At 31.8% G+C, this 12,664-nt stretch overlaps 1 protein-coding gene across 1 annotated transcript; it reads left to right on the top strand.

The window, feature by feature from the left end:
• The first annotated feature begins 6,360 nt into the window (after nucleotides 1–6,360).
• On the top strand, nucleotides 6,361–8,407 carry LOC131602576 (U-box domain-containing protein 26-like). The gene has a single exon (XM_058874725.1). It carries the CDS (start codon nucleotides 6,644–6,646, stop codon nucleotides 7,877–7,879), a length of 1,236 nt encoding a protein of 411 aa, XP_058730708.1. The 5' UTR covers nucleotides 6,361–6,643; the 3' UTR covers nucleotides 7,880–8,407.
• Nucleotides 8,408–12,664: the final 4,257 nt, after the last annotated feature.

The following is a 12,664-nucleotide window of genomic DNA, read 5'->3' as shown; positions in this document are numbered from 1 at the left end:
ATTCAGGTTTAATATTTACCGCCTTATTTATATATTTATTTGCATGATATATTGTATGCCTATTAACATGCCTATTACTATAAACCGAATCTATTTATGCATGTTTAACCGTATTAATATGTCTGGCTAAATTACTAAGGTGTCGGTATGTAGAGTAAGTTAACCGTGGGATCCGAAATAAATTGGCTTAATTATGTTTTATTAAATATCACTTATTTTTGGTTTATATGTCTAATTTAATTATAAGTCTTAAAACCAATAGAGCGAAAGTTTGAAGGGTTAAGACGGTCAAAGGTTAAAATCAATAGAGCGAAAGTTTGAGATCGTTAACCAGATAGTAGACATAGGACATTAGTTTTAAGGATGGCGAAAGCGTATTAAAACTAATTGGGACTTATTTATTTTCAAAAATTGTTTTTACACCCGAGCGGGATGGCGAAAGCGTACGTTAGGGATATTAGCTTGCTCCGAGTCAACAGAGCGAAAGTTTGAGATTAGGAGATTTAAATAGATAACAACTTCATAAAATAGGCATTTTATTAATTACGTTGTTTCCAAAAAGCTCTTCTAAAATCTAATGGGATGGCGAAAGCGTACATTAGGATTAGGATAGTAATCTGAATCAACAGAGCGAAATTTTGAGACGAGGATTTTTAATCAATTGAATTAGTAAAGATTTTTAATTTAATTATGCAAAAGCCAATGGACCTTCGGATTACCTTAAGTTAAACGAAATACATACTGATACCTGTCTTTTATTATATTCTTTATTCCTCACAATCACTCTCCCTTAGGAACAATCAAAATTTTAGTAGCCATAGCTTTACATAGTAACCTTAGATAACGGTAGATCGATTCATAGTCCCTGTGGATTCGATATCTTTTAAAACTACACGACACGACTGTGCACTTGCAGTCATCAGATTTATAGACATGTAAAGTCGCGATCAAAATCCTGTAAAAAGCTTAATTGTGTTATCAGTTAAACTCTCAAAAGGAAACTCTTGGAAATATGAGCAGGCCAAATGATTAAGTAAAACATATATGAATCTATGATGCACGTTCTTTATCTCTTTTATATCTAATTTATGTTGTTTATATTATTTCTAATGCATATATCTCTTCATCTTAATCTTCTTTCTATATTTTTGCTACCACATCTTTGTGTAATTATCAATACTAAAATAATTGTTTTAAATAACAACGATTTTATAAATTGGTGTTAATTTTCAATCAACATAATTCACCTCTCTTGTGTTTAAAGTCACTTGGTCAACTAATTTGACTTAATGGGCCAGACCGCGTAGATCAACCCAAAATCAACATAACTTACGTAGGATTTATACACTAAAACATAAGACAAAGCATTCAAGGCGTATTGATGATCATGAGTGGTCGACCTCAGACAAAAGAGCAGGAGACTTGATTTTCATTATTCAGTCTCATGTAGACAAGGAGACACCAACCTTAATGGTCAATCAATTGATTTTATAGATATATAGAATGCGAGATCATATATATTAGTAACCCTAAACCAAACTGAACCATGAAAATCAATCTGGTTTGATTTGGTTCTCGGTTTTAATTTTTAGGAACCGATGAACCGAATCAATAGATATAATTACGCTCTAAATATTTTGTTTCACCCATCATTAAATCCAAATTTTGTATTGGTCCAACCATTCTCCATCTATGTTTACAGTTCTTTCCTTTTAACAAAACACACATATAGAAGCAAACTCCAAAACATAGAAAGTAGAAACCATAAGTCACAAAAATTTGCTTTCAGTATATTGTTGCTTTGCTTCCCGCCATAATTGTTGCTCTATCTAGTGTCGTTTTGATATGTTATGGTCGCCTTCTTCGTGCTCAAGTTATCTTCATTAATTTTAATTTTTTATTTAGTGTTTCTTCTTCTTCAACAAAATTCCTTCTAGTCTTGTTACAAAATGGTTTTGATGTGTGTTTGAGGTGTGAAACATTTTAATTGATGCAAAATGTCAACTTTTATATTTGATAGATAACTTATTTTATGATACAATGAAAATCATGTCATTGTTTCGTATGAATTAATATCAACTTGTAATTTATTTGAAAAATTAGATCATGAAATAAATTAAATAAATTGTATTACTTTAAAAGTAACAACATAAAGTACACTGAAAAAACACGATAATGAAGAATACACTAATAAATATAATATTTGGAAAAGAAACACTGTAAAGTGATCAACTAAACCAAACCAAACCAGTTAGTTTTGTTTGGTTTTATTTTTGAAAATTGTTAAAAACCGAACCAAATCAAATCAATCGAAATATCATCAGTTCGAACTTTTTTTGACCAAAAATGTGCACCCTTATGTTTACCAATACAATTTAAAAAAAAATTATTGACGAAATGATAATAAATAATATAAAGTTACACATCTTTAAAATGAATAAACTTTGTTTAAAAATAAATTTAATAAAAAATACTTTATGTTTAGATATATTTACTTAAAATGAATTGAATATTAAATTTCAATCTTGTTTTCATTCTTCCTTCTTTTTTAAAAGAGAAAAAGTTATGTTATAAAACCACCTTTATTCAGCTTGAGACTAAACATAAGTTAAGTGTATACTAGTATTTTTGTGTTTAATAAAAATACCTTAGCCGTCACTTTTCTTCTTTTTCCTTCCTCTCTCTCAAAGAGGGGAGATTTAAGATCAATTTTGATCCAAAATCACCTCTTCAAATTGTTTTTGTTTATCTATTACTTAAATAAGTGATTTTCATACATCTTCTTTTTGTCTTTTTTGTGATTTCGTGGATGATCGTTTGTTTTGATTTCTCATATTTCTGTGGTGTATTTTGATTTCTCGTCTTTGTGCGGGTATTTTATTTTTCCGTTTTTGTGCGATATTCATTTGTTTCAGGTTGAAAGTTTAGTTTCGATCTAGTGCAGATTCAATCAATGACTTTGGTGTCGTCAACACTACAGATCCGGAAGCATGAATATTTCGGACATCTCAATACAGTCAATACATTAATTTTTGTAGGCATATGCAATTTGCCGTTTTATGCTATTAACATGGATGCTGTAGATTTGTTCGCAGATTCACCCTTTTTGTTTTTGGCGATTTTGAATTTGTATTGCAACGATGTACTCTATCGATTTGAATGAATGAATATCATTTATTTTCTGTAAAAAAAAAACATATATAATGTAAAATAATTTCACATAATTGTTGAATAAAAAAAATCATTTCACCATAATATATAAGTATTTTCAAAATATATAGATTATATGACAAAATACACATTGAACGTCCATCGGTATACAAAAATTATTTTAGAGATATGTTAGGTGTACACCAAATTTTTACACCATATACGGTTACACCGTATTGTATGCAATGAATCAAGTGTTGCACAAATTTCAAAGTTAACCAAAAAATTATTAAAAAAAATAAAGAGCATGTATTTATGGTAAATAATACCGTGTGGGTGTAAATTTAAGTGTAAGGATAGCATATCTCATTATTTTAACTGTGTATCTCCTAATGTTTTTGGTGTGAAAAAGTGTATAATGTTTGAATGAGACTTTGGCATCAAATTTAATTGGGTTAAATATGTCTAAGGTCCTTATAAATATGTCAACTTTCAATTTTAGTCCCTACAAAAAATTTCGTTAAACAATGGTCCTCGCAATATTTTCCGTCCTTATTTTTGGTCCCTCCCGTTAGATTCCACTAACGGAGGCTTATGTGGCACACCACGTGTGACGCCACGTCAGTAAAAGTCAATATTGGAAAAAAAAGAGACAGATTGCGGGGGTTTTAAACTCCCTTTAAATAACTTAAAAAACAATGAAAAAAATTGAACCAAATTGAAATGTAATTGAACTACTATTAATTCAATTGGATTTTACTTCTCAATAGTTGCCATTCATATCTCCTGTAGTTGCAATTCATTGGAATACATCAAAGACATTGCTAGTAGAGTATTTTAAAACTTGCTGTGCTATCATAGTCTATCATAGTAGTTTCTTAAAAGTGCTATCATAGTCTTGTTTAATTATTTAATAGCCATTTATTAAAAAACGCTATTGTATACTATAAACTTATTTAATAGTCAATCTTATAACGTGCTATTTGAGGATCTATTTTATTTTTTTTCCAACTAAATCATGGTAAGAGATTTTGTAAGTATATATTACATCAAAAACTAATATATTCTTCTTTTATATATATATATATATATATATATATATATATATATATATATATATATATATATATATATATATATATATATATATATATATATATATATATATATATGGGTAATGCTAACTTGTGCCCCAAGGGCACAAGTTAAGAGATAAATATAGTAAAATTTTCTTGGAAATTGTGTAATGCATTTAATACAAATTTATAGTTAATGATTTTATTATTAATTTTAATATGAAATTTCTATTTATGGGTTTATTAACTTGTGCCCTTGGGGCACAAGTTAGCATTACCCTATATATATATATATATATATATATATATATATATATATATATATATATATATATATATATATATATATATATATATATATATATATATATATATATATATATATATATATATATATCAGCTTTCACATAATCCATTATTTTGCACAATTAAACTACATTTGTCATTACATATTATTTAAGTTGCATAAAATGTTTAAAAACTAAATCATAAAAATGAATATTACAATTATGCAAGCAACTGAAAAATATTAATCATCACTTGACTGCAACATAGACTTTGACATTCTGATCCTCGTTAAACCATATTAATTTGTAATAATAATAATAACAATAATAATATTAGTCTAGTATTAATCAATTTAGTTACATGTTGCATCATAGAGAATTTAGAGCAAAGAATCTTCCTGAAAGCTTCATTTGGAGCTTTATCCAACATTATATCTTGAAGGGCAGTCAGAGTAGTTTTAACTTTCAAGCATATATAGTCCAGCTTGATTTGCAAAGGTGAATACTAGAGATGCTTGTAATAATTTTATAAGTCAGTAGAATACTCAAAGTTCAGTGAATAGACAAGTTAAAGATAAAAGAGATTACATTTGTGTTTGCAGAATAACACATAATTGTATTAAAATGGTGGCAAAGTTGCTTTAAGATTGCATCGCTAGCTACAGACTCGTTACGGAAAAGCTCGACACCAGTGTTTTTGGAAATGAACTCCCTTTAAACTTTTATATATGCTATCTTAGAGATATTACTAAATTAAGATGCGCGCAGCTTCCATACAAGTTGTAAGTTACTCTAGTAAACTCTTTGAAACAAATTGTGCTTATACTATTAAATACTAATAAATTCAAATAAACACTTCCAAACAACTAAATATGCTACGAAAGTAATTGAATAAACCTAGCTAGTAAAGAAGGAACTAGTTAAAGGTGAAGGTGATGATGATGACCCTTTTTCTCATTAATCATTCCTTTAGAACTGGGACTTTTGATCATTCTCCATTCTCTCTATACTTTTGCTAAATATTCTTACTTTATATCCAGCCACTCTTATTTTTAAGTTATTTAAAGGGGGTTAAAAACCCCCGCAATCTGTCTTTTATTTTTAGTTTTGACTTTACCTGACGTGGCGTCATACGTGGCGTGCCACGTAAGTCTCCGTTATTGCAATCTAATGACAGGGACTAAAAATCGTGACGGAAAATTTTGGGAGGACCAAAGTTCGACGAAATTTTTTGTAAGGACTAAAAGTGAAAAGTGCCATATTTATAGGGACTAAAAACTTATTTAACCCAATTTAATTTAATTTCAAAATAATATAATTTCATTACATTTTTAAAAGTGTATATCCTCTGAAATTGATTATAAAAGGCTTTCCAACTTTTTCCTTTTTAATAGCTTTGACAAGATGGTTAATTAGGTTATACAAATAAACAATGGTTTAGTCACTAACTTTTGCAATGAACCATCAAATAATCATATACATACATCTCCTCCTGTACACACCTTTCACGACACACACAGAGTTGCAATGAAACAGTGCTCGAAACCTTTCTTTTCCCCTCGATTCACAAAACAACGAAAGTAGGGTCTAAGACTAGCCTCTAACATAAAAGTAAAGCAAACAAAAAGGCCATGAATGCAAAGAAAGATGAAAGAGACGCAATAAAGAAAATAAAGGAAAAAAAGAGGGAGCAATGTGCAAAGTGACACGAAACAAATAAAGTAAAAAAAAATCAAATGGTGGACAAGACACATTTAGTTGATGTACACAGGAGTAAGATTTTAGGCAGGAAAAATAATAGTGGGACCCACATGTAGCATATTTCATTTGACCAATTTTCTCTCTCTCTCTCTCCCAACCATGGTTAGTTAGATTCCAAGTTAGATGCCAACACATCACACGTGTGGGAGGGGGCAAGAAACGAGTCAGGGGGCATGGCAGAGAGTGAGGGTTGGTCCCTCTCTCTGTTGCTGTTGGGTATGTTCCTCTGTTTCATCTCATATAAGAGAAAGCAAACACACATCTTAGCTAAAGAGAATTTGCAGAGCCTTCAGATTTAGCATTATTCTTCTTATTCTTCTTTATCTTTTTAATATTCTCCTTCCTCTTCTTGTCTCTTAACCCAAAAATATGCGTGGCTCTTTACAACCGTTGGATTTAGGGATTCAGATTCCCTACCACTTCAGATGCCCAATCTCATTAGAGCTTATGAGAGACCCTGTTACCGTCTCCACCGGTCAGACCTACGACCGTAACAGCATCGAGTCGTGGGTTAACACCGGCAACACCACGTGTCCGGTCACTAGGGTTAACCTCACCGATTTCACGTTCATTCCTAATCACACTCTTCGCCGTTTGATTCAAGAATGGTGCGTGGCTAACCGCGCTTTTGGTGTTCAGCGTATTCCTACTCCCAAACAGCCCGCAGATTCTGCTCTTGTTCGTACCTTGCTTAACCAGTGTTCTTCCCATTCTGTACCTACGCAAATGAGACTTAACTCGCTCCGTCGACTCAGGTCACTCGCTCGTGACTCGGATTATAACCGTTCTTTGATTGGTTCTCTCAATGTTCGTCATGTTTTGTTACCTATTGTTTTCGACTATAACGGTTTAGATGAGATGAAAAACGAGTCACTCGCTTTGCTTGTTCTATTCCCACTCAGTGAGGCAGAATGTGCTTTAGTTGCGGAAGATTCTGATAAGATAAACTACCTAACGAGTCTTCTTTCACATTCTTTGTTCGATGTACGAGTCAACTCGGCGGCGCTTATTGAGATCGTCGTCGCGGGAACTCACTCGGCGGAGATTAGATCTCAGGTGAGCAATGTCGACGGGATCTACGACGGCGTGGTTGAGATACTTAAAAATCCGATCTCGTATCCGCGTGCGCTCAAGATTGGAATCAAGGCCTTGTTCGCTCTCTGCCTTGTGAAACAGACGCGTCACCGTGCTGTCCTCGCCGGTGCGCCCGCGGTGCTGGTTGACAGGCTTGCTGACTTCGAGAAGTGTGACGCGGAGAGAGCATTAGCGACGGTGGAGTTGTTGTGCCGTGTACCTGATGGTTGCGCGGCTTTCGCGTCTCACGCGCTTACGGTGCCGATGCTTGTGAAGATTATACTCAAGATTTCGGATCGTGCGACGGAGTACGCTGCCGGAGCGCTCATGGCGCTGTGTTCGGAATCGGAACGGTGCCAGCGAGAAGCGGTTACGGCGGGGGTTCTGACTCAGCTTTTACTTCTGGTGCAAAGTGATTGCACGGAGAGAGCGAAGAGAAAGGCGCAACTGTTGCTGAAGCTACTTCGAGATTCGTGGCCTCAAGATTCCGTCGGAAATTCTGACGATTTTGCATGCAGTCATTTTGACTGATTTCTTTTTTTGGTTAATGTAATATCTCAAAATTTGTAATTCCTTAGTTAGAAAATTATTTAGATTTCAATACTAAAATAGAGAAAAAAATGGACATAGATCGTGAACTTCAGCTTAGAATCTTTTATTAATTTTTCCTCTTTGTATGTAAGAATTACTATTATTATTATTGTTATTATTATGAAGAACAAGAACAAAATGTTTCAATTTTGTCCGATGGAATATTGGAAAGTTGATTATTGACTTGAGTGGGAGTAAAACATTCACTGGCATTTGGTTGAAGTACACGTTTCTGAAAGGTTTGTGGACAGAGAAGTGTGTTTGACTTCCAAGGAAAATCATTTTGAATAATCATTATGTTGGGGACTCTTATTCATGGCTGCTCCTGCTCACCAAAGGAGAAAGATACTTCACTTTTCTTATTCTCTTTTGTTCTTTTTCTGTAGTCCATACATCAATTCTAACGTTTTTCTTTCTTGCACTCATCTTACAATGACCCAACTTAATTTAATTTAATTGTTCATATTGATGCAATGTATAGATGAAAATGTAAATAGTGGAAGTATATGGATTACACTTATACTTAAGATGTTTTTTAATATGAGAGAATGTATCAAAAAGATGTAGCAATTGATAACACAACACAAATATTTAAGTCACATTTTTTAAGTTCTCTTCCTCCTTAACAATATATAAGAGAAAACACTCGATTTTCTTATTATAAAATATAGGTAGTGGTGAACATGGGTTGGATTGAGTTTGGCCTAGCCTGATATTCAACTCGCTCAAATTTTAATGAGTTCAGTTCGTCATTCAACCTGCAATTTCATTATTAAAATCGACCTGAATCGACCCGTTCATTTATGGATTGAGTTGAAGTTGAGTTCTTTTTTTCAATTTAAAGATATTGTAACACAATTCAATACATTTATACTCATTTCTAATACACAAAATGGATGAAACACATTATATAATATTTAATAATATTCATCAACATGACATAACATTGGATAATAATATAAAATTTCACACGACACAATATTTTTATAAAATACGTAAGCTGAAAATGATATAAAAAAAATAAGAAATAATATTTAGTCTTAGAATTAAGGAAACTCATTTATTTAGTAGTATTATTGGTGGAAAATAAAGTTTTTTTGGAAAAATTATGGTTTGTATTGAGATAATAATTTTATATTTCTATTTAAAATAATAATAATAATAAATAAGAAATTACTAATGTCACATCAATGAATTGGGTCAACGGATCCGCAGGGTTGCAAAACTCAAACTCGATATCCGAACCAAAACAATATGGGTTGTTGGGGTTGGGTTAGGTATACCCGTAAATGAACGGGTTCGAGTAATTTATGATTAAGTTCGATTTGAATTAGCGGATTCGTGGGTCGACCTGCACCCATGAACACTCCTAATTATAGGGTAAAAAAATACACAAACATTTAAACACTCATTTTAAGTGAAATATTAGTTTTTTTTCTTAAAAATTGTTACGGAGAGTATTGTCCTCATTATAATATTGTATAAAATTTTCACATTTGTTTGTAAAATGCATTTCAATGGAGTGAGTGTAAATGCATTTTAACTTTTTAAATTCATTGAATAACAAGTATGATTTATATCTGATTTATATATATACCAAATAAATATGTTATTTAGACCTAAAAAAATAAATTAAAATTTGCTTATAATAGAGCAATGTTTTTACGGACTAAATGTATATCCATCTCGACGTATTTAGTGCATTGATGTTGAATTTGGTTACCAGATGGATAAAATATATTAACGTCATTACAATAAACTACAGTTGTTGTTGTAACTTGACAATGTAGCTCTAAGAGTAAGTTTCTAATCCAACAAGATTCAGATACTACTTTAGATACAGTGTACTCGGCTTCTATATTGGACCGAGATAAAGTGTGTTGTCGTTTGGTAGAACACGAGATCAAATTGTCACACAGATATACACAGTAACCAGAGATGGATCGTCTGGTGTCCAAACAACTTGCCCATTACATCAGTGTTATTGATCAGTGTATTTTGTACACGATTCTCTATGTTTATACTTTTACATTTTCATGTTTTATTTTGGTTATTTTTTCCTTTTAATGTGTTTTTATAATTTAGTTTATTTTTATACTTATTTGATTTTCGTATTTTATTTTCAGCTTTGGCAGCTTTCACGGAAACGATCATAACTGGAGTTCTAGGAATCTGATTGAGGCGTTCTAATAATCGTCGAAAAGCTAAGAGAGAGAGCTACGACGTTCGTGTTGGAGTCGAAGTCAAATTCAGAGCGCATAATTTCCAAATTTTTCGTTTTAAGTTGCAGCCTTAGTTTGTTTTAGTTTTGGTCAATTGTGGGCCGGGTTCTGGATGTTTTTGATCCAGTTGGGTTATTATGACCTGAATTTCCTTTTGTCTTCTCTTTAGTCTAGGTCTGGCCGTACAGCTACTATTCACATTTTACTATTCACGAATTTTTAAAAGCTTGTACCAATTCATGGAGAACTAATTCCTCTTGGTTAATCTGCCGTATTCAGGTTCCAATTTACTATGAGATTAATATAATTTTGCTTAATTCCTATTCCTTCAATTCGACTGTATGTTTATCATTTGCTTAATATAATTATTCATAGAGTAGATTGTTTGGTTCGATTGATCTATGTTCCCAATTTATTCGAGTTTTACCGTATGCTTAATCGTTAATCCGTTGTATGTTTAACCGAATGCTTAATTCGGCAAACGGGAAGAATAATTCATATAATATTGTTGCGCTTGTCAATTATATTGTAATCGAACGGGAATGGAGTCCGCTTAGGATAGTGATCTTATAATAATCGATGATTGGTAAGAATCAAATCGGTAGATTGACTTATCTTTAATCACTTATTTTTACAACAGCTTATTTTTAGAATCACTTATTTTAAGCACTTTTTCTTAATCAGAAACCAAACCACCCCCCCAATTTCGATTTCAGTTAGTAAACATAAAGAGTCCTTGTGAGAACGATAATCCGAGTTAATTTGTCGCTGTACTATGTTTTTGAAAAACTACTCGTTTTGATCCGTGCGCGACAGCGGATCAGTTATATACTAGTTTGATGAAGAAGGATGGATATAAGTGAAGGCCAAAATCAAGACTGCCATAAATAACAAATGATACGCTTCAAAGATGACATATGTAGCGTTTTAACGTTATGCATAAATAGGCATACTTGTTTGCTTACATAAGAGATATTGAGTCTCATGAAAATTAAATATTGCAATACATTTTCGAGACTTTGATATTCTGTTGGATCATGATAAGGGTTCCTAGAAGAACCACTGAGTTTTGCCTTGGTGTCCACTGGTGTAGGTGATGACTTGCAAGAGGACTTACCTACTCGTTTTATAATTTCCTATGCATATTTATTTTGAGACAGAAAAAGACCACTTGCATGTTTAGTGACAATTATTCCTAGAAAATAACTCAGAGGAACCAAATCCTTCAAGGAAAATTCAAAGTTAAGTTCAAACATAATGGATTCTCGAAGAGCATCAAAGGAAGCAATAAGAATCATGTCATCGACATATAGAAGAATATAAGCAATATTAGCTTTGTGATGATAAATAAATAAAGAGTGATAAAAAATGTTATGAGAGAAATCCAATTTGGAAATATAGTCAATGAATCTTTGGTACTAGGCACGAGGTGCTTGTTAGAGATCATAAAGAGAATTCTTAAGAAGACACACATGCTCAGGGTGTTGTGGATTGCGAAATTCAGGAGGCTGGGGCATATACCTGGTTTCATCAAGATTTTCTTGCAAGAATTCATTTTTGACATCTAGTTGATTAAGACACAATGACTTAGATATTGTATTACTTAGTATCATGCGAATAGTGACTGGTTTGACGACATGCATGAACGAACACAATCAAATCCAGATTCTTGATTTGCACCATAAGACGAGATTTGTATCATTCAAAGGAACCATCCCATTTTTCTCGTGCCTTAAAATCTACAAACTTCAAATAACATTAGCATTAAATGGACGGGGAATCAGGGGCGGATCTTCCTTGGGACAGGGGGTGGCCATGGCCACCCCAAAGTTTTTATGATTTTTTTTAAAATAGGTATAATATATAATTTTTCCTATAAAATTTAATATTTATAAATTTATAAAGCACAAAAATATCATTAATGCACAATGGCTGAGTGGATATGTTGTATAATTACAGCCTCCATGTCATGGACTCAAAACTTGCTGGCTGATGTTTAAATTGAAATTTTTTACCAATTTATTTATTGAGTCTTTTTATAATTTTTTTTAAATATTTGTTTATGTATTCCCAAAATTAATATTATATTAAGTATTAATAATTCTTTTCAAAAAATTTATCAAATTTATTTATTAAGAATAATGTACATCCAATTCAATTTCTTAAAATTGTTCTAAAATAAGTTTTGACTCATTCATATTTTGTTTGGTTATTGATTTTCTTTCTTCCTCGCATATATTGTTTTGTAGTTATTTTTTTCACACAAAATGATTTCAATCAATTATCACTATACAAAATTATTGAACAAAGAGCATATAAAAATAGTAAATCTACAAAAATAAAGAACGTAGTAATATTGTTAGACACGTTGACAATAATTAGTTGATTTATGTTGACAATAACTAGTTGATTTTTGAAGATGTTTCAATAAATTTTATAGTATAATTTAACACACTTTTGCACAAGAGTTTAAAAAAAAACAATTTATACATTTATTTTTGCT

The sequence above is a fragment of the Vicia villosa genome, linkage group LG5 (assembly GCF_029867415.1).
Source record: "Vicia villosa cultivar HV-30 ecotype Madison, WI linkage group LG5, Vvil1.0, whole genome shotgun sequence".
Lineage (NCBI taxonomy): Eukaryota > Viridiplantae > Streptophyta > Magnoliopsida > Fabales > Fabaceae > Vicia > Vicia villosa.
The sequence above is the reverse complement of the archived record's forward strand: the minus strand, read 5'-3'. Positions and strand labels throughout refer to the sequence as shown.

Coding starts and splice junctions, on each gene's coding strand:
- LOC131602576 (XM_058874725.1), top strand. CDS start 6,644: ATGCGTGGCTCTTTACAACCGTTGGATTTAGGGATTCAGATTCCCTAC.